The sequence below is a fragment of the Taudactylus pleione genome, unplaced genomic scaffold (genome assembly GCF_031769625.1).
Source record: "Taudactylus pleione unplaced genomic scaffold, aTauple2 ptg000652l, whole genome shotgun sequence".
In the NCBI taxonomy this organism is placed as follows: domain Eukaryota; kingdom Metazoa; phylum Chordata; class Amphibia; order Anura; family Myobatrachidae; genus Taudactylus; species Taudactylus pleione.
The window spans coordinates 2,100,321-2,128,189 of NW_028285054.1; the positions used below are offsets into that span (position 1 = coordinate 2,100,321).

A 27,869-nucleotide genomic window follows, 5' to 3' on the forward strand; every position below is an offset into this window, starting at 1 on the left:
CCAGACAGATAGGGCCGAAACCTGTACCTTCAAAGAAGCAAGGCGAAGCCCATGATCTAGTCCCGCTTGCAGGAATGCGAGAATCCGAGACAGACGAAACTCCCGCGGTGCATAACCTCTCAGTCGACACCACTGGAAGAACGTATGCCACACGCGATGGTATATCCTCGCGGAAGACGGTTTCCGAGCTCGCAACATGGTACACACCACAGAGCTGGAAAACCCCCGGGACCTCAGCACGGCCGTCTTAACAGCCACGCCGTCAAAGACAGCAGAGTCAGGTCCGGGTGAAGACAAGGACCCTGAGACAGAAGGTCCGGTCGTGCCGGCAACCGCAGAGGACTGTCCACGGACAGACCCTGAAGGTCTGAGAACCAGTGCCGTCTGGGCCACGCGGGAGCTATCAACATGAGCGTCCCTCCTTCCTGTTTGAATTTCCGGATTACCCGTGGAAGAAGGGAGACTGGAGGGAACAAGTATGCGAACCGGAACGTCCACCGGACGGACAGAGCATCCACCAGAGACGCCCCTTCGTCTCTTGTGCGAGACCCGTACACCGGCAACTTGTTGTTGTGCTGGGACGCCATGAGGTCGATCTCTGGAAGACCCCACCTGTCCACCAGCAGTTGAAAAACGTCCGGGTGCAGGGACCATTCCCCCGGATGAACGTCCTGGCGACTTAGAAAGTCCGCCTCCCAATTTAGCACTCCCGGGATGAAGACCGCTGAAATGGGCGGAAGATTGCGCTCCGCCCAAACCAGGATCCGAGAGACCTCTACGAGAGCCGCCCGACTGTGAGTTCCTCCTTGCCTGTTTATGTAGGCCACGGTGGTAGCGTTGTCCGACTGGACCTGCACCTGGTGACCCTGGAGAAACCGATGTGCCTGCTGGAGAGCATTGAAGACCGCACGGAGTTCCAAGATATTTATTGGAAGCTCCGCTACTGTCGGCGTCCACCTGCCCTGGAACAAATGTGGACCCGAAACTGCTCCCCAGCCCCGAAGACTGGCGTCCGTTGTCAACAGGACCCAATTTGGAACCCAGAACGGACGTCCCTTGTTGAGGTGGGTCGTCTGTAACCACCACGCAAGGGACAGGCGAACCTCCGGGGTGATCACAATCGTCTGGAACTTCAGAGACTGAGGCAGCCCGTTCCACTTGGACAGGATCAGGTGCTGCAGAGGTCTGGAGTGAAACTGGGCGTATTCTACCATGTCGAACACAGACACCATGGAGCCCAGTAACCTCATTGCCGAGTGTAGGGACACCCGGCGGCTGTGCAAACAACTGCGCACCCTTGCCTGTAAAGCAGAGATCTTGTCCTCCGTCACGAAGATCCTTTGCTGTCCCGAGTCCAATAAGGCTCCAAGATGCAGAATCCTCCGAGACGGGATTAGAGTGGACTTCTGCCAGTTGATTAGCCAGCCGTGCCGCTGCAGCAGTGCAATGGTCAGGTCCAAGTGGCGTAACAGGAGCTCTGGAGATCCTGCCACCAATAACAGGTCGTCCAAGTACGGCAACATGCGGACTCCCTGCAGCCGCAGAGAAGCCGCCATGACCGCCATCACCTTGGTGAAAACACGTGGTGCTGTCGCCAGGCCAAAAGGTAACGCCCGAAACTGGAAGTGGTCGCTGTGGATTGCAAACCTGAGGAACTGTTGATGGCGCAAAAGAATAGGGACATGCAGGTAAGCGTCCTGTATGTCCAATGACACCATGTAGTCCCCAGGTTCCAGCGCTAGAATAATGGACCGTAGGGTCTCCATCCGAAACTTCGGAACCCGCAAAGACTTGTTGAGTGCTTTGAGGTTGAGAATCGGACGATACGACCCATTGGGTTTCTGTACCAAAAATAGATTTGAATAGAAACCCTGGCCCCTCTGGGAGAATGGAACAGGCACTATAACTCCAGCCTGGAGCATAGTGTGCAATACCTTCCGCAGCTCCGTAGCCTTGTTCCGGTCTGATGGTAGACCCGTGGTGAAGAATCGAGCATGGGTCTGTGCCGGAAGGAGAGGGCGTATCCGCGGGAAACCACCTCCAGAACCCAAGTGTCTGTCGTAGTGGCCGACCAACACTGGGCGAACTGCAGCAGGCGGCCTCCCACCCTGGGATCCCCCAAAGGGAGGCCCGGACCATCAGGCCGCAGGCTTGTCATCTGGCTTGGGAGCCGGACGTCTGGTACTCCATGCCTGCTTCCGGGGCTTGGCCGATTTCTTAGGGCCAGCCTGTCGAGGAAACGACTGTGGTATGGGCCTGCCCTGGGCCCTAGATGACCGAAAGGACGATGGTCCAGAACCAGAAGGAGCAGCGGCCGACGGGAGACAAGCCGATTTGGCTGCCGCCAGCGTGGCCACAATCTTATCCAGATCCGGACCGAAGAGAACTTCTCCGGTAAACGGCAACGCCTCCAGACCCTTTTTGGAATCTGCGTCCCCCTTCCAGGATCGCAGCCACAAGATGCGACGAGCAGCCACCGCTGCTGAAGAAATTCTAGACACCAGAGTACTAATGTCTAGGGCCGCCTCGTTGATATAAGTGGCCGAATCACGGAGATTACCAATCAACTCCGCCTGTTCGGCCGGACAGTCGGAATCAAAAGAAGCCTCTAATGAATCCGCCCAGCGCCTATCGCTCTGGCAACCCAGCAAATGGCCATAGCCAGCCGTGCTGCCCCCCCTGCAAGGGAATAAGCGGACTTCAGGCAGATCTCCACCTTGCGGTCCGTAGCATCCTTAAGGGAGGACATAGATGGCATCGGCAATGTGGCACTACGGACAAGACGGGTCACGTGAGAATCCACCTGTGGAGGGGATTCCCACTTTGCAAAATAATTATCCGCGAACGGATAAGCCACCGCCAGGCGTCTCTGCGGCTGGTATCTTTTGCCAGGCTGTTTCCATGCCTCCTCTAAATGGTCCACCAACTGACCCGAAAGAGGAAAGACTGTGGCATCGCCCTTCACATCTTTGAAAAAGGCATACTTAGATTTAGCCGCTGGGGGAACTTCGTCCTCAATCACCAAGGCTGTGCGGACCGCCCGAATAAGTCCAGGAATATATACTTTGGACTTAGCATCAGCGTCCTTAGTATGGAGAGGTTCCTGATCGTAAGGATCCAGAATCTCCCCATCATCAGACGTCCCCTCGTCATCCTCATAAGGAGCCGACAGAGACGCCACCGGCCGTTTATGTGGCCGCATCACAGACTCCCCTTGCAACACACCCGACAAGTGCTGTACAGAACTCGTCAGGGAGTTAACCCACGCTGGCTCCTGAGAAACCGGGAGCGGGGAAATAGGGAGACTGTGGGGTACCACCAATTGTCGTGGGAAACCCTGCATGGGTGACGACACCACTGACTGCTGGGATAAACCCATCGGTGTAAACGCGGGCTGCGGAGCTAACTGGCCCACTAAGGCTGTAAGCGCCTGAGCGAAACAAGCCCAGGGCGGCTCCTGTACCGGTGCTGTAACCGTAAGAGGCCGCGCCATGGACAAACACTGCCGGCAAAGGCCCTCCGCGCTACCCTCCCCCTCCGCTAACGGTACTTTACACGTAGTACACTGTAGCCGGAGGGGAAAATCACTTTCGGACATGATGGCACCACGTATGTGACCTCTCTCACCAATTATATCTTAAATAGGCGAGAGACCACCCTGCACCACCGCACCGCAAGGGCTTAGCAGAAAGAACAGGGACAGTAATAAAGCTAACAGTTTAGAGAAAAGTTACAGGCAGCAGCGCTAGCACAGTCACATACAATGCAAAGAAAATCAATTCCTGCACTAACAGCGCTGATCACTCAACTACGCAGACACAGGGCCTGGTAGGACACAGCGCTGCATACACAGACCGACCACAGCGGAGGAGAGGTATGCGGGGGGACCCAGACCACGATGCTTCCTTCCAGGCTTCCAGCAGCGTTCACCATGCGTTCTGGAGAAGATGGCCGCCGAGGAGCAGAGAGGAGGCTGGCCTGGGGGAGGAGCGCTGCCACAGGACCAGTCGGCAGCATGCAGAGAGGGCTGTGTGCAGCGGGGGAGGCGCCGGCTGTGAGACACGGAAGGCGCACTCCCCTGGCATGCATTTAATCCCTGGGACGCCGCAGCGCTACCGCTCTGCTGCGGTCCGCTGTCCCAGGGGGTAGTGGAAAGCGCAGGTTGGTCGCCTGGCTCCACGCTGCAGCCAGTCCCCAGGGAGCCCCCTGCCTGGGGACTTAGGACCATGTGACCAGCGGGACCCACCGCGGGACCCCGCTGCTTACCTTTGTCCCCCTTGGATCCGGCCATGGTCCGGAACATCTGGGGTCACCGCAAGCTGTGACCCCAGATGCTCACCAGCATCCCCGGATCGGTACCGGCGTTCTGGTACCGGCGGGGGTGTAGGGAAGACAGCATGGACGTCAGGACTGACTGTCCATGCTGTACATCCAGATGTGCAGCCACAGCTGCACTGAAGAAAGCTTCAGGGGCTCTTCTAGCCCCCACTCCGACAGGTGCACCCGACTCCGGCCGGGCACCAAACTAAACTGAGGTGTCTTGGCTCGGGGGCGGGGTATAGGAGGGGGACCCTAGTGCATCCTGGGAGGCTGAAAAGCTTAACTCTATGGTGTCCAGCGACTGACGTCACACCTATACCCAAGGTATCCTGTGGATACCCTATGGACCCTGAAGTAGAAAGATGCACTGACATTGGGCATCAATGTACAGGAATCGGTATGATTTCCCGGCGGCTGCATGGCCAGGAGTTCGAATCCCGGCAGCGGCAGCCCGACAAAACAGCAGAGCGGAAGCCTGACAGCGCTGGAAATCCCAATCATCCTAAGGTAAGTATCTACTAACCTAACCTAACCCTCCTTAAGGGTGCCTAACCCTAATTCCCCCTCTAAGTGCCTAACCCTAACCCCTCTCCCTCCCCCTAGCCTAACCCTAACCCTCTTTAAGGGTGCCTAACCCTAACCTCCCCCCAGTGCCTAACCCTAATCCCCCCTCTAAGTGCTTAATCCTAACCCCTCTCCCTCCCCCTAGCCTAACCCTAATCCTCCGGGGGGGGGGTGCCTAACCCTAACCTCCCCCCGGGAGCCCTAAACCTAGATTTAGACGCCTGTCATTTAACCCTCGCCGGGATAATGCAGTCGGGAAGCCGGCTGTCGGGATTACGTCAGCCGGCTTCCCGATTGCATCCCAATGTACATGCCACCGAATAGCCCTACTGAAGCCATTTGGGGTTCTTAAGTGCTGTCAATTGGCTTTAATTAGTGTCTTTGCTCAAGTGGTGAATAATAGCATTAAGCTGTGTTTTTTGGTGTAAATAAGTATTCCTGTCAAATTTGGGGTACATGAAAATGGGATGCTAGCATGGTTTAAAATCGCTAAAGCTAAGCTGTGTGTTGCAATAAGCGCACCTTCAGCAAGCATCTGCAATCAAAAAATCACCTCCCCCATACATGCAGACCCCCTAAAAGTCTATTTCGCTAGTTTTTATGTTTGTAACGCCACTTTGAACTTTGGGCCTGATCCAGAGCCGCTCGTAAGCGGCCGCTCGTTCGCTCCGAGCGATGATTGCCCAACTGCGCATGCGTACGGATCGTTATACGCATGCGCGAACCAGTCAGTGCGGCCGAAATTCGTTTGTTCCCTAAATAGCGAATGCCTGCTATTTTGAGTGACAGAATGAGGCGTATGTGGGTGGTAACAGGGGAAGGTGCTTGAAAACGGGGAGTGGAGATCCGATCGCAGGTGTGCTTAAAGGTCAAAACGGGCGTTTTAAGGGTGTGCATATTTAAAACAGCAGCGTCACTGACCACGTCACTGGGTTATTTTATAGCCAGAACTGCTCGCAAGATTTTGGTAGCAAAACCCAACCACAAGAATAGCGAGCAGTTCATACCCTGGTCGATGTACTCGATTAATCTAATAAATAGCGGACATGACGTAGGATGCGAGCGGCCAGGGGGCGTATTTTTCCAAAAAACAACCGCAAGTTTTGTTCGCTCATTCAGACCTAGAGGCGTGAACAGACCGCAAAGAGCGAACTGTTCATTTGAATAGCCACCCCTATTTTCTGGACGAGCGAGCGCTAATTGCGTCCGGCTCTGAATCAGGCCCTTTTTTCGCCCCCATTATCAAAGTCATTTTTTTGGGTGTTCCTTTTTTTTGTGTTTTTTTGACGCAGTTATCCTTTGCGGGGCTGTCCAAAGGGTGCAGAGTGTGTTCAGCACCACTGCACCCCAAAACAGCAATTCTGCACTTTTTACCGCCAGCAATTCAGAGGCTAAACGTTTTCGCCGGGTACATTGTATTGACTTTCCGCACTGGCGAAAATTCGCAAGAATTGAATACGGCGGAGAGGTCAGTCAATTCAGTCACATTATAAGGGATTAACTTTATTTCACTTTCATTATATTATTTGCAGTTATGATAAGCTAACACCCTGTAAATGGTCGCTGGCTTACATACATGTTTCCAGCAAAAGTGAGTTTTTTATGTTATTTTCTTGTTTAAAAAGAATGAGATTAACGATAATCATAATAGTTGTGGGAAATTCATGTAGCACAGGAGTTTTCTACAGTATCACTGTGTACTGCTGAGCGTATCTCCCAAAATTTCTAGATGAGAGCAGGTGCAGAAACAAAAAGACAGAGGCCCTGATTCAGAGGCGCTCGCTATTTGCGAGCGCTCGCTCTGAATCAGGGCGGGCCAGTTTTTCTTTTCCCACCGGCCTCCAGGCTGCCCGCTAAGCTGTGGGTGACCACCCACAGCTTTAGCGGGCGGCCTGGCGATGGTCGCGATTATCGCGACCATCGGGTTTGCGACAAGACCCTTGTGGTAGGGTCTCGTCCACCGCAAGCCCCAGTGAACTTCCTGCTCTAATAGAGCAGGAAGTTTCCTTACTGTTAGTTTGAGTGCTAGGAAGGCCCATACCTATATTTTTGTCCTTCAGAATTAGTGAGGTTGTGCGAGAGGATATGTCTCACTCACACGATTTTCAAGTCGAATATAACCATGGGGTAAATGAACGCTTGCGTTCATGCAGCCCCAATAAGCCACAACAACAAAAACAACAGCTATATCATTCTGCATTAGAAACAACAAATTTCATGAATATAAAAAATACACAAACAAAACTGCTACTAACACTGGCTAATTGCATTCATCTTATTAGAGATGAGCGGTTCGGTTTTGGCTCAGATCTTCCTGCCAAGTTCAGGTCTGAGAACGAGGCAAATCATCTTTCACGGAGAAAAACTATAACCGAACCGCTCATCTATATTTCTAACTAGCTGATGTGTCCGGTTTCACCCGGGTAGACCATAGACATTTACTGTGTCAATTTTCATCTCAACACTCCAGTAACACATTAATCCTTCACCGCTATAGTAAGGCATCCCTGCTATAGTAAGACATTCCCTTACCTGTGTACTAACACATTCCACTCCCTCACCTCTGTAGTAGCACATTATTCTTGCTTACCTCTGTAGTAACACATTTGACATTCCCCTCTCTCACTTGTGTAGAAACACATTCCACTCCCTCACACCTGTTGTAACACATTACCCTCAGTAGTAACACATTCCCTGGGACTTTCCAGAGTTTCTATCTGGAGAAAACAGGAATTTGCCATGCATTCAAATTAGGTGCAGACATTTTTAGAACTAAGGATCTCAAGATACAGAACTTTTCTACATCACTCTGCAGAAAGGGAAAGAGCATTTTTACCAAAATTAATGTAACCCCCCCCCCCCCCTCCTCCCACACACAATATTCTTTCATCAATTATCTAGTTAAGATATGAAACGTTCCACACTTAAGGCTCCCATACACGTTGTGATATAGCAGCCGATCCGATGGATTGGTACGATATCGCTGCTATATCGTACCGTGTGTGGCCAGGATATCGGCCAGTGCGCGCTCCTGTAGGATTGTACATCGCACTCCAGATTTTACATGCTGCACATAAGATCTGGTGATGCGATGTACGATCCAATGCAGAGATATGCAAGGGGGGAGGGGGTGTCGGGATATCGGGCAGCAGATCGCTCCATGTGTGAGGACCACCCGATATGTCGGCCATCGGATCGGCCGTCACGTCGCAAGGTGCATATCGCACAGTGTACGGGGGCCTTTAGAAGGGACTGTGAAATTGATATAACTTACAAGGGCTTAATCAGTGTTCACAGATATGATTTCATATCAAACCTAATCAGCCAAATCTGCGTTTACCAGGCCCACCAGCAGCACAGGGGTTAAAGGACGTGCAGAGCTGAAGGAGCGCAGCATTCTGCCGATTCCCCACAATAAAATGTTCCTGTGCTGCAGCCGAGATACCATCTGTGACCTCGAGCACAGCGCAGATCACATGTCCTGACTAAGCTTTGTGAACATCGGCTTACAAAGAGGCTTGTGAGCGCCAGACCATTAGCAAAATCAAATATGCAAAAGGTGCACTATGGCAGTGACAGAGCAGAATATGAGCAGGAAGCACGTAATGATCTAGGCCTGTAAAAATCCATATTCAAAGCAAATGCAGATCAACTACAGTAAATGAATAAAACATAAATAAGATTGGGGAGGTGATAATTGCTAACTCCATAAACTGCTCATGTTCAGTATTAATACACAGAATAATAAATATTCAAATAAAAAGACCAGAGGTTCTAGAGCAATTGACGAGTTACTTCATGGGAACTATTGTAGATATGTATGAAAATAATCTTGGCTTCTGCATTTTTTTTGCTATTACTGGTTTTAGTTTTATTCATTATGAAAGATTATATTTTTCATATGGATGAGCGGTTTGCTCATCCATATTAAAAATAATAAAGTCTTGCCATATGAAAAGTTACAACTGACTAAATATCACTAATTTTGAAAAGATGTGTGTGTTTTGTCAGTTATAAGAATAAGCATTGCCGTCCTTTAAATCAGTGCCTCACAAATCCAATCCTCAGGACACACTATGCAATTAGACGGCCCATCAGCAAATTATTGGGAAATCGGGCCATTTTTTCTGTCGTTTCTAAATGGTTTTGTCGAAATGCTAATTATTCAATCGTCCAGAATTTCTGATTTATATCGGCCAAAATGTCACAACCTAGTGCTGTGGGTATTGACGATAATCAGACCATATTTCCTCAACATCCTTGTAGCGTTCCCGCTAGGCTGTTTCAGCAGGGCGGCGCACCCTGCCCTAATTCTGAAGGGCAGAAAGCACCCTGCCCTAATTCTGAAGGGCAGAAAGCACCCTGCCCTAATTCTGAAGGGCAGAAAGCACCCTGCCCTAATTCTGAAGGGCAGAAAGCACCCTGCCCTAAAGCGCAGCGCCCCGCTGAAACAGCCTGCAGGTTCTGTCCTCCACCCGAGGGCCACAGTGTCCCGCGGGTGGGGAAAATGGCGGAGCAGCGGTCACTGTCGGTGAATGGACGCTGGGCGCATGCGCCCAGCATCCATTCACAGTTGTCGCGGTGCTTGGGGGCTGCCTGGCATGTCTGTAAGTGCTGGACACGCCCCCAAGAATGACGAAAAGGGGACGAGTTATAAAGACATGCCCCCTTATCGGCGCGCGCAGATGTGCCCTAGCTCTGGCGCCCTGCCTGCCGCCGGACCTAGAGTGAACACTATCCTTGTGTGCGTACACATGCCAAGTCACTGTGGAGAATGCAGGCTGCCTGTGAATTGAACAAAAATTAAAAATAGCTTAGTGTGCAGCGCCAATATTGGGAACTTTCACTGGCAGAAAAGTTGAGCCATTTATTGGATTGATAGAAAATTTACACTAGTGTGTACCCAGCTTTACAGCGCATGTTTTCCAGATCCCCTTGCTGGAGCACAGGTGTATTCATTACTGACCGACACATTTTAAAAGATCCACAGGCGTTACTAAATATCTTACTTGGATTCTGTGAGAAGACCTGAAAAACATGCACTGTTAGGGTATCTTGAGGATTGGACTCAAGAAGCACTGCTTAAGGTCTCCGCTTTGCTCACGCGTGGGAAAAATTGCGGTGCATGCGCACACCATCTATTCACAGAGAGAGGAGAGCTTGGGTGCAGTCCAGCATCTCCGTAAGTGATGCCCCCCCCCCCCCCCAATAGTGATGAAAAGGGGGCGCGTCTTAGACATGCCCCTTTTCTGGTGGGCCGGACCTAGAATGAATCCTAAAGACGATACTGAACCAAAAGCATAATAAAAAATGGTTTCCTTCCAGCACTTTTGGTAGCTAACACTTAAATTACAGTACCCAGTTTAAACAGGAAATAATATAGTAATTTGATTCATTGTACTAAACTGCATGGATTGTAATATCCAATGTGAACGCCATCTTTGCCATTTGTTTTACGAGACGCAGCCTTTTCAGTAGCCGATGACTAAAATATACTCGGACTACAATTACAGGAGAGACTTCTACAGACTTAAAATTGCTACTCCCCTCCATCACTATGTAGACGTGACCATAACTGATCATTCACCTCTACACTTTGTAATGAGAAGTGACAATTTAGCAGGAAGGCTAGAATACTGGCCAATATCTCTGTAGAGAGCCAGTAATATAGAACAATGACAGCATTACACCGGCCAGAGCCATGACTGCGGGTCCCGTCATCCAGGGCAGGACACGCCCCCTCAGCATGACATCATGCAGAGGGGTGGGGCCACAACCACCAGGAATGGCAGCAATGCCATGGAGCATACTCAGGTTGCTCCGGGGGCCTTTAAGGGCAGCAGCGTGCGTGTCTGAAGCGTCCTAAGGCTGTTTTGGGTGGCACTGCTGCAGAGATTCCGGCTGCAGGGACCATGGGTAAGCGCCTGCAAAGCTCTGTAGGGCAGCACTGCTCACCCACCCTTAGTTACGGCCCTAACACTGGCACACAGTAAGACCTTCCTAATTGTACTCGTAAGAAAACATCAGTACCTGATTCACAGACCACAGATCCCGGTTTTAACTCCAGCATCATAGTGATCATAGAAATGTCCGTAGAATACAGAATCTGCGTGCGGTGAGGAAGGTTCATGGTCCATAACTCCGGGGTTGGATACAAGATGTAGACCCAACCTCCTTTGCTGCAGGTCACCTTGGAGCCATATTTTTTCCCGATTAAATCAGTGGAATGCCTGAGAACTCCGTATCTAGTTTGCGTCTGGCCTCCGTGTTGGATGATCACCGGGGCCATGGAGTCATGGCCCGTATAGATGATAGCTGTGTCTCCATCTTGTATGAACTCTCTGTATTCCTCAAAGCTCATGATGGCGGCAATCAGCTTGGTGAAGCTTAAAAAAATAAAAATAAAATAATAATAATTTTAGTAGGAGTTAGTAGCAATAAAACAAACTAACCAGTAACTCTCACATTAAAACATAGTATTATCAGGCTTAAATAGGAACTACACCTCAGAATACTGTATCAGCCAGAATTGGTTATATTTGTAGTATACTTGGATACCACATTTCAGTAGAAATGTACATTGATATCTAAAGTAGAGACCTCCTAGTCTGGATATATCAGAGTGCAATAAATATAATCTGCCTGGACAACAGAATTCTCTAAAAGGTAGAATTACCCTTTAATAATATATACAAAACCAACAAAATGCATTGCAGAGGATAACTGTTGGCGACTGGTTAATCATTGTAAGTCTTTAATTGTATGTAAAGTGACAAAGCTGTATGTATATATATATATATATATATATATATATATATATATATATATATATATATATATATAAGCTGGGATAGCCTGGTTGAAGACTGGACCCTGTAGTACACCTGCTGCCTTCATGTTTTTACATTGTCCTCACCTATAACCAGGATAACTATGAAAATTAGGAGTAAATGACAGCGCAGGCAGCATGTTCTCATACTGTTTGGAATGCGATATATAAGCAGTAGAATGACTTACAGAACAGAAATCAGTATAGCTTCCAAAATTACTGAGTATCAGAAATCACTGCAGAATGGAGGGGCCGATTCATCTGCGGACGGATAACATTCTAGCAGCGGCGATAGCTGTAATATGGTAATGCAGCAAGAGGTGTTACACCTCCTGCTGCATTACTGATCAGAGCTGCATCCAAGGAAGCAGCATCAGATCATCTGAAATCCCTTCGGCTAGCTGAGTGACCATGGGGTCACACAAGGCGGCCGCTGCAGATGAGTAAAAAAGGCCAGGAAATCTCTATCAGCCAAAGGAGATCCTGGCCTCTTCCGTCCCCCCCCCCAATGGTGGTGACACGGAGGGAGTCACCACACGCTCCCCAGCCAGAAACTACATGCGGGATCGTAGACCTGTACTGCACATGTGCTGTACTGGTCAGGTGCATGCACGGATTCCCGATAATCGGGAATCTGCGTGATCCCAGTCGTGTCCACAGCTGAATCACCCCCTGAAATCACTCTGCAGATCAACATTGAAGACCATGTCTAGCACGGCTGCCATCATGGGAGGGAATGCAGGGACTGGAGTCCTGATCCAGCACAGAAGTGGGCCCGTTCTCAGTTGCTGCGAACTCCCCTGCTGTTTATAATCTCCACTTGCTAAGCTTTTGCCAGGATCAAATATTGTGGATTGTTTATGTTGTCTGCCGCAGTCTGAATGTATGGAATGGAATGTATCAGGTGCTCAGCTGCTCATAAGCCTGCCAGAATGAGTGTGCGTGTATAAAACGAGCCCCAAAACCTGTGTGATTTAAGAGTGTTTCAGTTTCATGGGATTGTGTGACAGTGTGTGGCCCTGACGAAGGTCAAACCTAGGCAAAAACCTAATCCTGGTCAAACTACTGTACACCACCCTGCCAAATTTGGTGGAGCTAGGTCCAAAACTTTGGCTGTGCATAAAAGAGGAAAAGACATGCTTTCTTGCTATAGATAGACACTGACGAATGAGGTGCAGACATGAGACACAGGGTAAAGATTGCCCAGAATGGGGTTACAGCATGCTTTCCGTGCTCTACTTGTAACATTTTACTAATTGTGCACATACATGGCCAGAATTTATCATATCAAAACTTTTTACAGATCTTCTAAAGTAGTTCTCCAGAAAATGTATCAATATATGATTAAAGATGATAAAACATAGCATTAACGTTATGGTTGTTATAAAAGGGATAACACAGAAAGCCAGTTGCGGTGGGCACCTCCTCCCTGCATTATGAGTTACAAACAGGAAACACCCCCCAAACTTCTCTACCCAGTGCCACTGTGCAGACCACTGATACTATTACTTTACTGACTGCATCACTGTCCCCGAAAAGGAACACACACAACTATTTCGCATATATATCAACTGTCCTTAACATCAAGGGACAGCAAGTAACAGGAAGTAAAGACGTGTCTATGAGAAGTGAAAATTGACCTATTGAGTATTTACCAATATTACTATAAAATTGTGATACTTGTTAATTATAATTCCATCCTCTCTAAAACATGGACTATAAACATCCTGGTTTCGCATAAGCAATACAACTCTGCCTGGTGGTGTCGGGGTCAAGATATAGTGGTGGTGGTGGTGCTGGACCTGAGGAGACAGTATAGTGTGTCACATGCTCACACAGCGGCAAAGTGACCCTGGAAACTATTATAAAAGGTTGTCAACTAAGAACCTGTCACCTAAGAAATGTACGGTGGTCTTGCACTTTGTAACACTGGCTTCTAAACAGGACAGATTCGCGTGCACAAGGTTTTTATTTACCATTGCCAAAGACCAGATTTTACAGCAGGAAATGAATGGGCTGATCATTGAATTAGAACATTATATATATATATATATATATATATATATATATATATATATAACGAAACCTGAAGCTAGAGATATGCAATAGCAATACGAGACGATGTGACGATGCACAGATCGGGAACAATGTCACTGGAGGGTTTCCTTTCATGCCTCCGTGTGTCTAATAATCAATACATCAGCTTTCCGTCCGACAGCCGTGGACCATGAACACATCTGACATATACAATTACCTGCAAAGCCTGAGAAGCCGCCCAATAGCCAATGCTAAAATGCATGTACCGAGAACAGAATATAGCTGTCACCAAAGCAGCCGCCGCCTCTGTCACTCTGCTCCGGCTCATACACGTGGTGATGTTGTGCCGTTTCCGGGTCGCTCTGTGATGACGTAGACAACTTCCATTTTTACAAATGTGCAGATTGAAGTGATATATATATATTATATATATCTATCTATCTATATATAGATATATATATATCTATCTATATATCTATATATATATATCTATCTATCTATATATCTATATCTATATATATCTATATATATATCTATATATACACATATATATATATTACACCCATTCAGTACATATGTATGTTGCTTGCCTCTTATCGGTATCAATATGTATGATGTTAGAATTATAATTATGATAGACTGTAATCATCAAAGCCTGACTTCAGATTGTAAAACTACTCTGCTTTTTTTTTTTATCCTTAAGCTTGCCATATACCAGACCAACTTTCCGCCAACCATCTAGTCGGTTGGAGGGGATGAAAAATTCGGTAATGCATGGGATCAAATGACAATCAGCCATTTGCTCCCAAACACTGGAAAACAGATGAAAGCTGTTGTTCAGAAAATTATTTTTTTTGGTACTTCCGTATCTTTGCGGCCCCCTGGTTACGCTACGTAACGAGGAAATACTATTCGGCCCGCTCACTCGCTGCGCTCGCCACGCTGCGGGCACGGTGGCTCGCTTCGCTCGCCACATGGATTTGTTCCCCCTCCATGCCCACTTGGATGGTAGGGAATGACAGACGGTAGGGAATGACGGACACTGGCTCACCTTTACGCTAATGTCCAACATCATTCCCTACCATCCAACATCATTCGCTACCATCCAAGTGGGCATGGAGGGGGAATAAATCCATGTGGCGAGCGAAGCGAGCCACTGTGCCTGCAAGGGGCCGAATGGTATTTCCTCAAGTTTACCCTACTTACGAATCTTCACTGAATAGTGAAGATACGTAAGTAGCGTAACCAGGGGGCCGCAAAGATACGGAAGTACCTTTTTTTTAATCAAACAGATTTAAAAAAATTTGCCTGAACGACCTTTTTCGTGTTTTCTGGTGTGTGAGCAAATTGCTGATTGTCATTTGCTCCCATGCATTACTGGATTTTCATTCCCACCAGCCAACTAGATGGATGGTCGGAGGAAAGTTGGTCTGGTGTATGGCAAGCTTAACAGTTGATACAGTTCAGAATTGGCTATTGGAATATAAATAGGAATATAAATAGGAAAAGCAGAAGCACTTGATTGTTACATTGAAAAGAAAGTATGACTGACCAAAGTGCAGGTTGCATTTATAAACAGTTATTTATACAACGCTTATTTATTCAGTAGCGCTTTTTTAGGCTATCACATCAGTCCCTGCCCCGGTGGAGCTTACAATCTACATTCCTTACCACATGTACACCATACATGCCTACACTCCCGGGACAGTCGGGAGGCTCACGAAAATCGGAAAAGGAGGCAAATCTCCTGGCTGGCCGCCACCCTTTGCATATCCCCGCATCCACATACACAGCACCTGCAGCGGGGGGGGGGGGGAGATTACGCACTTTGCGCTGAATTGCGTCATCATGGCACCGCCCCCTGCTTCACAATGGTGATAATCTCACCGTTGTGAAGAGGGGACAGGGCCAAAAATTGCAGCAACCATGCAGTCACGCCCCCTGCTCCGCCTCCAATATTTTGTCATTTCCCCGCTACACCTCCCTATTGCCGAGTCATGCCCCCCCGCGTACAAGCCCGAGATAAATGCCGGCAAGTATGATGTATGCATACACACTAGGGTTAATTTTTTTTTCAAAAGTCCAATTTATCTACCAGGATTTTTTGGGGATTGTGGGGAGAAAATACGAACTCCACACAGTTAAGGTGCCCATCCACTAGCAGACCTCAGAACAACTGCACGATTACGACATGGCAATTGTGCAGTCGATTGTCAGTCTGTGATGAACCTACACTGAGCGAGCAGTCGTTCAGTGCAGGCTCATCAATCATCTGCAAACATGCTGAACCTGACGTTATCGTCAGGTTGTCCAGCATGTTTGCCCGATGATAGATGTCTAAACGACCAGCAGGAGCGCACATCACTGGTCGTTTGAGACATTTATCTTATCGATTTGCAAACGATTTATGAACGATTTAACAATAATTATATCTTCAGCGTTCAATCGCTCAATTTAATCGTCTAGTGCAGTGGTTCCCAAACGATGCGCCGTGGCACCCTGGGGTGCTTCGGGACACTTGCAGGGGTGCCTCAGGACACTTGCAGGGGTGCCTCAGGTTGGTTGTCCAGCACCAAATCAAATTATTTATGTGGACAAAAAAACCGAAAACCTGTCCACCACCACATAACTGACGCGAAGGATGACAGGTAAGCACAATTTATTTAGCTTTACTACTTTACACATTTTTTTCACAATTTCTCAATAACAAACTTTTGACTTAGGGGTGCCGTGGAAATAATGCTGATACTTTAGGGTGCCGTGATTCAAAAAAGTTTGGGAACCACTGGTCTAGTGGATGGGCCTCTTAAGTGCGGTGGTGGGAATCAAACCCAAGAGTCGACCTCAGTACTCGAGGGAGTAATGCTAACCTAGACACCAACCATGCTGCCCCAGTGGTGTTATCCAGACAGTTGAAGGTAAAATAATGAAAGGTGGTAGATTGAGGAAAGAGAAAGGTTGTCAGAGACAAAAAAAAATAAAAATATTGATAAATATTTAAAAATCCTAATAAATCAATGCATGCATATATTCCAGAATGTCAGATGATGAACAAAGGAATTCCTATAACAAGACACTGTTTTGCACACATTACTGGATGTGTGTACATTCTGTGGATGAATTTTAAATGCAAATCACAATATAAAAAAGGTTTAACTTACACAACTGCAAACAAGCTATTGAGACCTTTGAACTATGGATATTTTTTTTTACTGTGTGATCCCCACTTCATGGTTTTGTATGTCACTAAAATGTAAAATTAGGAATCCTCATAGGAATAATGTGCACAAATAGAGAAACTGCAGACGTGCTTTGCCCCCCCCCAAAAAATGATAATTAGCTAATTGCATCATTAGCATGTCTCCTATTTTACTTCATACACCCATTTATAATACAATAGGCTCACAATTGCCTATTTGCCTATTGCGGAGGCAGCAATACTTACTTTAGCATTGTGGAAGACCAAGTAAATAAAATAGGCAAAATTTTTTTTACTATCCAACCAATCCAAATATGTAGTTTACATCCTTTGGCAGCCCCAGCTGATGGAGCCAACCCCACCATGTAAGCATGCCTTCAGTTTTTGCTTTAGTTCATTGCTTTTTAGTTAATTGTGTTTTAGTTCATGATTTAATCATTGATGTATTTTATTTTAGTTAACCACTATCAGTGTTATCCACATGCACACCAACCGATGTCATCCGTGTCCTTTGACTGACTGTCCCGTGGGCCGATCAGATCTTGGGGGCATGGCTTCATGGATATAAGGGGTGGAGCTATGCTTTGTATCCCGATATCTTGTAAAAAAACAAAACAAAACCCAATTGAGTTATGCTGCTCCATCGATGGAGGGAAACCATCTGGTTCCCCCCTATCGATGGTAAAGAATTCAACATTGGCCATAAACCATTGATGGTTATGAATCATCAATGGTCGATGGCCATCCCTCTTTCTTAGTGGCAACGCTGCAATCACATGCAAGAGATCTGCCTCGTGGGAGTGTCATGGGTGTGTAGCTAGAGGTCCTGCATACAGGGAAGGGAAGCCTGATTCTGACAGATCTCTTGCACCTAACATGGGTCTGGGGCACGTGCCGATACTAATGATGACGGGTGCAGCTGTGGAAAACTCTAGGGGGTATATTTACTAAGGTGCGGGAGTGGAGATGTTGCCCATAGCAACCAATCAAATGGTACTTTAAATTATCTAGCACAGAGGTTCCCAAATTCCACCATTACAGTCCAGGTTTTAAGGATATCTATGCTTGAGTCCACATGGTTAAATCAAATTGACTGAGGTACTACCTAAGTCACCTGTGCTCAAGCATGGCTTTCCTTAAAACGTGGACTGTAACGAGTTTTTGGAACCTCCGATCTAGAACCTTCTAGAAGATAATAACTAGACTCTGATTGGTTGCTATTGGCAACATCTCCACTTCTATAAGCCATACTAGTAAATATACCCCTTGTGATTTAGATCTCCAAGATGTTCAATTAGTCACTGGAAAATGTTGGAATTTGTTTCCATGTAATAATGAAACAATACAGAGACCCATCATTTTGCGGGTAAGTTAACAAAAAACACGTTACTAGGCATTAAGCAGCACCAGGTTACTACATACTTACAGACTTTTAGCTCCCTCCTTCCGGGAGGGAGCTGTCGGTTTTTCACAGTGGAGGGCGTGTCGCGGCAAAAGGGGGCGTGGTGTGGCAGCAAGAGTGCGTCATAGTGGCCTGCCCCCTTTCCACAATGCCGCTATTAACGGCAATGTGAAGCAGGGGGCGGGGCCTCGATGATGCGATTCTGCCCGAATCGCGTTACGTGTCCCCCCTGCTGCCGGGGTTTATCATGGAACTGCGGAGGGGGTCGCCAGGGGCCGGGAGGCTTGCCTGCCTTTCCGGGGGGCCTGGGAGCGGCACCCGATTTTCGGAAGGCTCTCCGGCCGAATCGGGAGGATAGGCAAGTATGGGTTACTATCAGTTTGCAGAGGAAACTTGTCTGTCATCTAACAAGGAGAACTAAAAATAAATTATTCTAAAGTTATGACTACAAATAAAATTGCATTATAGCAAACAGTGCATGAAACATACACAGGCTAGCCTGTTTGTGTATAAGATATAGACAAATTACAAGCAGAGTAATTGTTGGAAGTATTGTATCACTATTCTGCAATAAAAAGCACTGATGTGCTACACAGGATTTGATACCAGTGGAACTGCTGGATGAACGACTTCAGCTCCTATTTATTTAGACCAGGGGTGGCCAGACTTTTGGACTTGGTGATCTACTTTTAAAGCTAAAAATCTTTTGTGATCTACCGAGTATCTACATTAGCATAAAAAATGTGGCAGGGCGTGCAAAACAGGGTTTGTGACCTCGCAACAAGGAGCATGGGGACTGTCGTGACAAAATCACACATTGACCCCCACAGTAAATAAATTAAATACATGGGTCCACACAGGAAAAAAAACAAAAAACATTGTCCCTCACATAAAAAAAATAAACCTACATTAAATTGCCCCAGGCCCCCCCCCCCCACCCCCCACATAATACTGAGCTGCCTGACAATCATTCACTGTGGCCGGGAACCCTCCTGCTTGTTGTGGCTGTGTACTGCTTTAAAATACACACAAGCAAGCAGTCTCTCTCCAGTCCAGTCTCTCCACTGTGATACGGCCGTATCACAGCCTGCTCTCTCCCTCTAACTTTGGCCCTACAGGGCTTCCCTAGCCCCTCCGCAACCCCCTGCCCCCGCACGTGAAAATGGGAGGTTCGGGGGCTGATGGCGTGATTCGCGCTGAGTCGCATCATCATAGACCCCTGTCTGCTTTACAATGCCGGTAATATTGGCATTATAAAGCGGGGCAGAGCCGCGATCGCGCCGGCACACCCCTGAACCGCCCACTTAAGCTGTTCCCACCTTCCCTGCTGCACCACCCTGGCAGCCCCCTCCCAGAGAGAGAATGCAGACTGTCGGTAAGTATGACATAAACAGGAAGCCGGGCGGTCACAGTGGAGTGTGAAACCGCGGCCACCGACAGCTGGATCGAAGACACTGCTCAGATCCCATCAACCACTGGACCACCAGGGCTTTTTTTGTGAGGAGGCGGCCCGACACCCCAAGTGACGCTGTAGCCCGTGGGTACACATGGCACCCTGCACCCTGCCCTGGAAGCTGCTAACTAGTCTGGATCGCAATCAACTGGTTGACTGCAGTTGACTGCAATCTACGTTTTGCCCACCCTGGATTTAGACTCTTGCCATTCCTGAATGTGCCTACTCACCACACATTTGCGTATGTGCAGAACTGGTTGTATGTGCACGCAGGCCCCCATATCTCTCTGCCTGATTGACAGGCGTTTGCGGGGGCAGAAACGGCCTGCGTTCCTGGAAATGGGGGCGTGCACCCCTGTTTTCTGAGAGTGGCAAGGCCAGGATCTGCGTCCACAGACTTCCTTGCCTCGCAGGCTGACAGGACCCAGCCAGGCTGCAGCTAGCTCCAGCTATCACAGCCTCACCAAAAGGGCAACCATCATGACAGATGGTCGCGATGGGTATCCCAGGCTGCGGTAGACAACTCCTGCTGCATTTGCATTATAGCAGGACGGAATGGAAAAGCTACTTGTGTGCGGCTTTGCAATTCCGTCCTCTGCTGAATCAGGCTCTTAGTTCCTTTATCAGAAGCAGGTCAGGGCTTCTCTGTCACTACTGTAAACTAGAACACTGACAGTGCCTAGGAGGCTCTTGTGCCATGTGATACCTTCTGTTTTATATTTCTGAACTTATTCCCAAAACTTTATTTTGCTTCAGAGCCTCATTCAGAGCCCATAAAGCCTAACGTGCTCCATACATCAGGCAACCGTTTCCCCCAAACTGACTGGAACCGCCGATCCACCGGTTGGAAACGCCGTTTGGCGGCCAATGATGATCGTTGATCTGTCTGAGAACCTGGGAATTTCTTCATGTTAAAAATCCCCGATCCTATTTTGGTCGGGATCGGCAAGTCAGGCAAATCCGTTACTGATGTATTGGGCCCTTTAGGCAAGATGTAGTTTGGGCAGGGGCAGTTTAATAGTGGCCATGTCCTGAGTAGACTGAAGAGCGTGCCATAGTCTACTGCACCGATATCCGGGTACATGGAACATGCAACATTTTCCTGGTGATTTCAGATCTGCGCATGTGCGGATCTAAGAGAAAAGGGCATCTGTGCCATTTCCCATTGATTTCTGCGGCGTGATGTAGAGGTAAGTATCATGAATGGGTACAGTGTTTGCTCCCCTGGCCCGATTGCACCACACAAACCGCACCTATTATAGATACACCCATGTATTTGAGGCTCCCTTGCGTCTTCCACTTGTAAAAGAAAACTCTCCAAAACCTCACAAAAACACACATAAAAACAGGTTACTGATATATGGGTCCCTAAGTGTCCCCTGTGCCCTAGGTGGAGGCATAGGTTTCCTAATCAGAGATTACGCTCTGTTTTGGACTCACATTCACAAATTATTCTGCCAGCCATGAAATATTGATATTGAAATAAACTCAAATTTTAAATCAAAAAGTTTGAAACGAGTAGCTTGAGTGTTGGACGTCAGTAAGTAACACTACCTACTGCCTCATAAGACGCTCATCCCATTTGCAGATAAATCAGCGCTATTTGCCTACAAGGTGCTAGATAAATGCTAAGTAGAATCTGATTGGTGGTTGCTATGGGCAACATCTCCACTTCTAAAAACCTGCACTTTAGTAAATATACCCTTCATTCTCTATGAAGAATCCAAAAATGAACTTTAAAGACATTATCACTTCATTCTGTTGCACACTTCCCACTGCAAAAAGCTCCGTGGTTTAGCTGTTCCGTTCCCATTCAGGAATTAACTAGTTCCTGTTGCAGATATATGTCTATTAATATTGCTGTGGAAAAAATGAAACGATACATTGAAGCAATTTTTTCCTTTGATACAGAGAATAACAAACATTATAATAATATAGAATTAAATTGAACTCAAAGTAGACCTGTCACCTACACACTACACAGAGCTGTGAGATAACAATGAGAGCAATTTACTAACATTTATGTGCGGTCTTGTGCTGAACAGTAGGAAACATTCAGATACTGCTTTCATGGAATGGCTCTAGGCCAGTGGTTTTCAACCGGTGTGCCGTGGCACACTAGTGTGCCGTGGCCGGTTGTGAAGTGTGCCGTGGGGCTGTCAGAGCCACCGGGCACATTTTACTGTACTTCAGCATCCCGGGCCGCTTAGCTCCTCTGGGAGACTCAGGCGCGACCGGGTAGTGACCTGCAAAGATGCGGCGGCGTGACATCACAGGTCACGCACGCCGCGTTCACTGCCCTCCAGCCCGCTCTGCCAGCCAACGCCCTGCGCCAATCAGCCAGCCCGCGCTGTGTCCAGGCAGGCTCTGCAGCCTGCCTGGAAGCCCGCCCGCACGCGATCCTGCTGCAGTGTGAGTGACAAGGGGGGAAGAAATGTGGGTTTTGTGGGGACCAGACATTTTTTTCTTCTTCGTGGGTACCAGCCATAGTTTATTTTTTCGTGGGAACCAGTAATGTTATTTTTTTTTACTGAGAACCAGCCATATGTTATCCAGCCCTATATTTGCCTATTTAGTGGGGAACAATGTGTTTTGTTTTGTTTTTTGTTTCTGTGGGGCCAGCCATAGGTTTCTTTTTCTGTGGGGAGCAATTCTGTGGGGTGCAATGTGGTATGGTTGTTTTTTTTGTGGGGAGCAATGTGGGTTTTTTTTCTGTTAGGCCAGCCAGTGGGATTGTTTTATTCTTGTGGGGGCCAATGTAGTGTGTTTTTTATTCTTGTGGGGGCCAATGTAGTGTGTTTTGTTCCTGTGGGAACTAATGTAGTGTGTTTTTTCATAGTCCGCGCTAGGGGTGAGCGGGTTCGGATTTCTGAAATCCGAACCCCCCCGAGCCCCCCCGATCCGAGTCCGATCCGAGTCAGGCTCGACTTTTCCCGCCTGACTCGGATCTGAAATCGAGGCAAAACGTCATCTTCCCGCCTTCCGAGTCTCGCGGGTTTTGGATCCTATATAAGGTACACACGTCGGCGCCATTTTCTCACTCGGCTGTGGACAGTGAAGAGGGAGGGTGGGAGTTAGGGCTGTGTAGTGTAGTGTAGTGTAGTGCTGCTGTTGTCCACTACTTCAAAGTCCATAGGGGCTGGCTGTGTTGTGCTGTGCTGCTGTTGTTAATAGGGGCTGTGTCCACTACTTCAAAGTCCATAGGGGCTGGCTGGACTGTGTTGTGCAGTCAGTTCTCCATAGGGGCTGTGTCCACTCCAAAGTCCTGTGCAGTGTCCCAGTCCTAAAGGAGTGCTGTAGTGTTGTCCAGGGGGTGCTCTGTCCATCAGGGGTGCTCCCCCAAGTGCTAAAAAAATAATATATTTTCTGTGTTTGTGAATTGTGTGCGCAGTAGCCGCACGTGCATCAACAAAGTAGTGCCAAGCGTGCGCCTGTGTCATAAGTAAAGGGCCGGCTGGCTTGACCGTTAAGGGTGCTGTAACCCCCGAAAGTACACTCCAGTCCAAACCAAAAAAAAAATTATTTTCTGTGTTTGTGAATTGTGTGCGCAGTAGCCGCACGTGCATCAACAAAGTAGTGCCAAGCGTGCGCCTGTGTCATAAGTAAAGGGCCGGCTGGCTTGACCGTTAAGGGTGCTGTAACCCCCGAAAGTACACTCCAGTCCAAACCAAAAAAAAAATTATTTTCTGTGTTTGTGAATTGTGTGCGCAGTAGCCGCACGTGCATCAACAAAGTAGTGCCAAGCGTGCGCCTGTGTCATAAGTAAAGGGCCGGCTGGCTTGACCGTTAAGGGTGCTGTAACCCCCGAAAGTACACTCCAGTCCAAACCAAAAAAAATATTATTTTCTGTGTTTGTGAATTGTGTGCGCAGTAGTCGCACGTGCATCAACAAAGTAGTGCCAAGCGTGCGCCTGTGTCATAAGTAAAGGGCCGGCTGGCTTGACCGTTAAGGGTGCTGTAACCCCCGAAAGTACACTCCAGTCCAAACCAAAAAAAAAATTATTTTCTGTGTTTGTGAATTGTGTGCGCAGTAGCCGCACGTGCATCAACAAAGTAGTGCCAAGCGTGCGCCTGTGTCATAAGTAAAGGGCCGGCTGGCTTGACCGTTAAGGGTGCTGTAACCCCCGAAAGTACACTCCAGTCCAAACCAAAAAAAATATTATTTTCTGTGTTTGTGAATTGTGTGCGCAGTAGTCGCACGTGCATCAACAAAGTAGTGCCAAGCGTGCGCCTGTGTCATAAGTAAAGGGCCGGCTGGCTTGACCGTTAAAGGGTGCTGTAACCCCCAAGTACACTCCAGTCCAAACCAAAAAAAAAATTATTTTCTGTGTTTGTGAATTGTGTGCGCAGTAGCCGCACGTGCATCAACAAAGTAGTGCCAAGCGTGCGCCTGTGTCATAAGTAAAGGGCCGGCTGGCTTGACCGTTAAGGGTGCTGTAACCCCCGAAAGTACACTCCAGTCCAAACCAAAAAAAAAATTATTTTCTGTGTTTGTGAATTGTGTGCGCAGTAGCCGCACGTGCATCAACAAAGTAGTGCCAAGCGTGCGCCTGTGTCATAAGTAAAGGGCCGGCTGGCTTGACCGTTAAAGGGTGCTGTAACCCCCGAAAGTACACTCCAGTCCTAACCAAAAAAAAATTATTTTCTGTGTTTGTGAATTGTGTGCGCAGTAGCCGCACGTGCATCAACAAAGTAGTGCCAAGCGTGCGCCTGTGTCATAAGTAAAGGGCCGGCTGGCTTGACCGTTAAGGGTGCTGTAACCCCCGAAAGTACACTCCAGTCCAAACCAAAAAAAAAATTATTTTCTGTGTTTGTGAATTGTGTGCGCAGTAGCCGCACGTGCATCAACAAAGTAGTGCCAAGCGTGCGCCTGTGTCATAAGTAAAGGGCCGGCTGGCTTGACCGTTAAAGGGTGCTGTAACCCCCGAAAGTACACTCCAGTCCTAACCAAAAAAAAATTATTTTCTGTGTTTGTGAATTGTGTGCGCAGTAGCCGCACGTGCATCAACAAAGTAGTGCCAAGAGTGCGCCTGTGTCATAAGTAAAGGGCCGGCTGGCTTGACCGTTAAGGGTGCTGTAACCCCCGAAAGTACACTCCAGTCCAAACCAAAAAAAAAATTATTTTCTGTGTTTGTGAATTGTGTGCGCAGTAGCCACACGTGCATCAACAAAGTAGTGCCAAGCGTGCGCCTGTGTCATAAGTAAAGGGCCGGCTGGCTTGACCGTTAAGGGTGCTGTAACCCCCGAAAGTACACTCCAGTCCAAACCAAAAAAAAATTATTTTCTGTGTTTGTGAATTGTGTGCGCAGTAGCCGCACGTGCATCAACAAAGTAGTGCCAAGCGTGCGCCTGTGTCATAAGTAAAGGGCCGGCTGGCTTGACCGTTAAGGGTGCTGTAACCCCCGAAAGTACACTCCAGTCCAAACCAAAAAAAATATTATTTTCTGTGTTTGTGAATTGTGTGCGCAGTAGTCGCACGTGCATCAACAAAGTAGTGCCAAGCGTGCGCCTGTGTCATAAGTAAAGGGCCGGCTGGCTTGACCGTTAAAGGGTGCTGTAACCCCCAAGTACACTCCAGTCCAAACCAAAAAAAAAATTATTTTCTGTGTTTGTGAATTGTGTGCGCAGTAGCCGCACGTGCATCAACAAAGTAGTGCCAAGCGTGCGCCTGTGTCATAAGTAAAGGGCCGGCTGGCTTGACCGTTAAAGGGTGCTGTAACCCCCGAAAGTACACTCCAGGCCAAACCAAAAAAAAATTATTTTCTGTGTTTGTGAATTGTGTGCGCAGTAGCCGCACGTGCATCAACAAAGTAGTGCCAAGAGTGCGCCTGTGTCATAAGTAAAGGGCCGGCTGGCTTGACCGTTAAAGGGTGCTGTAACCCACAAAGTACACTCCAGTCCAAACCAAAAAAAAAATTATTTTCTGTGTTTAGCCGCACGTATATATCAAATCGATATAACATAAATGGAGGACCAAACTTTCTCCGATAAAAATAAAATAGAGAAAGATCAAGAACCACTTCCTCCTAGTGCTGAAGCTGCTGCCACTAGTCATGACATAGACGATAACATGCCATCAACGTCGTCTGCCAAGGCCGATGCCCAATGTCATAGTAGAGGGCACATACAATCCCAAATGGCAAAGTTCAGGAAAATGACCTTGAAAAAGACATTTAAATCAGCTGAAGAGAAACGTAAACTTGCCAATATGCCATTTACGACACGGAGTGGCAAGGAACGGCTAAGGTCGATCCCTAGTATGTTCATGACTAGTGGTTCAGCTTCACATGACGATGGAAGCCCTCCTCCCACTAAAAAAATCAAAAGAGTTAAGCTGGCAAAAGCACAGCGAAGAACTGTGCTTTCTAAGAAGATATCACAAATCCCCAAGGAGAGTCCAAGTGTGGTGGTGGTTGCGATGCCTGACCTTCCCAGCACTGGACGGGAAGAGGTGGCTCTTTCCACCATTTGCATGCCCCCTGCAAGTGCTGAAAGGAGCACCCACAGTCCACTTGCTGATATGCAAATTGAAGATGTCACTGTTGAAGTACAACAGGATGAGGATACTGGTGTAGCTGGCGCTGAGGAGGAAGTTGGCGAGGAGGATTCTGATGGTGATGTGGTTTGTTTAAATCAGGCTCCGGGGGAGACAGTTGTTGTCCGTGGGATGAAAAAGCCCATCACGGTCATGCCTGGGCAGAAGACCAAACATTCCACCTCTTTGGTCTGGCAATATTTCTATCCAAATCCGGACAACAACTGTCTTGCCATATGTACCATATGTAAAGGTGAAATAAGTAGGGGTAGGGACGTCAACCACCTAGGAACATCCTCCCTTATACGGCACCTGCAGCGCGTTCATAAAAAGTTACTGTCAAGTTCAGAAACTTTGGCTAAGACCGTAAGCAGTCCAGGGACACCTAAATCCCGTTGTCCTGTTGTATCCAAGCGCCTGCAAACCACACCGTCAACTCCCTCCTCGTCAATTTCCTCCTTAGTCAGGATCGGAAGTAGTCCTGCAGGCCATGTCACTGGCATGACTGACTCTCCTATCCGGGATTCCTCTGGAGGATCCTGCATTGCTACGCCTACTGCTGCCGCTGCTGCTGTTGCTGCTGCTGGGAGTCGTTCATCATCCCAGAGAGGAAGTAGGAACACCACTACTTTTACTAAACAATTGACCCTCCAACAGTCCTTAGCGAGGAGGATGAAGTACGACAGCAGTCATCCTGAAGCAAAACGTATAACTGAGGCCTTGACTGCTATGTTGGTGTTAGACGTGCGTCCGGTATCCACCATTAGTACAGTGGGATTTAGACAATTGATGGAGGTAGTGTGTCCCCGGTTCCAAATACCGTCTAGATTCCACTTCACTAGGCAGGCGATACCGAGACTGTACAGAAACGTCAGAAAAAGTGTCCTCAGTGTCCTGAAAAATGCCGTTGTACACAATGTCCACTTAACCACGGACATGTGGACAAGTGGAACAGGGCAGACTAAGGACTATATGACTGTGACAGCCCACTGGGTAGATGTATCACCTTACGCAGCAACAGCAGCAGCGTCACCAGTAGCAGCATCTCAGAAACGCCAGCTCGTTACAAGGCAGGCTACGCTGTGTATCACCGGTTTCAGTAAGAGGCACACCGCCGACAACCTCTTAGAGAAACTGAGGGAAATCATCGCCCAGTGGCTTACCCCACTTAGACTCTCCTGGGGATTTGTGATATCTGACAACGCCACCAATATTGTGCGGGCATTACATCTGGGCAAATTCCAGCACGTCCCATGTTTTGCTCACACAATAAACTTGGTGGTGCAGAATTTTCTGAAAAGCGACAGGGGCGTGCAGGAGACGCTTTGGGTGGCCCGAAAAATTTCTGGCCACTTTCGCCATTCAGCGACTGCGTGCCGAAGACTGGAGCGCCAGCAAACACTCTTGAACCTGCCCCGCCATCACCTGAAGCAAGAGGTTGTGACACGGTGGAACTCAACCCTCTATATGCTTCAGAGGATGGAGGAGCAGCAAAAGGCCATACAAGCCTATACATCCACCTATGACATA

At 48.0% G+C, this 27,869-nt stretch overlaps 1 protein-coding gene across 1 annotated transcript in view; it reads right to left on the bottom strand.

The window, feature by feature from the left end:
- The window catches only part of TRMT61A (tRNA methyltransferase 61A), a 38,753-nt gene extending 24,632 nt beyond the window's left edge, over nt 1–14,121 (bottom strand). The window contains exons 1-2 of the mRNA XM_088455296.1: nt 13,968–14,121; nt 10,915–11,270 (exon numbers count right to left, since the gene is read on the bottom strand). Coding sequence (XP_088311422.1) covers nt 10,915–11,245 — 331 coding nt within the window. The 5' untranslated portion in view covers nt 11,246–11,270; nt 13,968–14,121. The remainder of the gene's footprint in view (nt 1–10,914; nt 11,271–13,967) is intronic.
- Nucleotides 14,122–27,869: the final 13,748 nt, after the last annotated feature.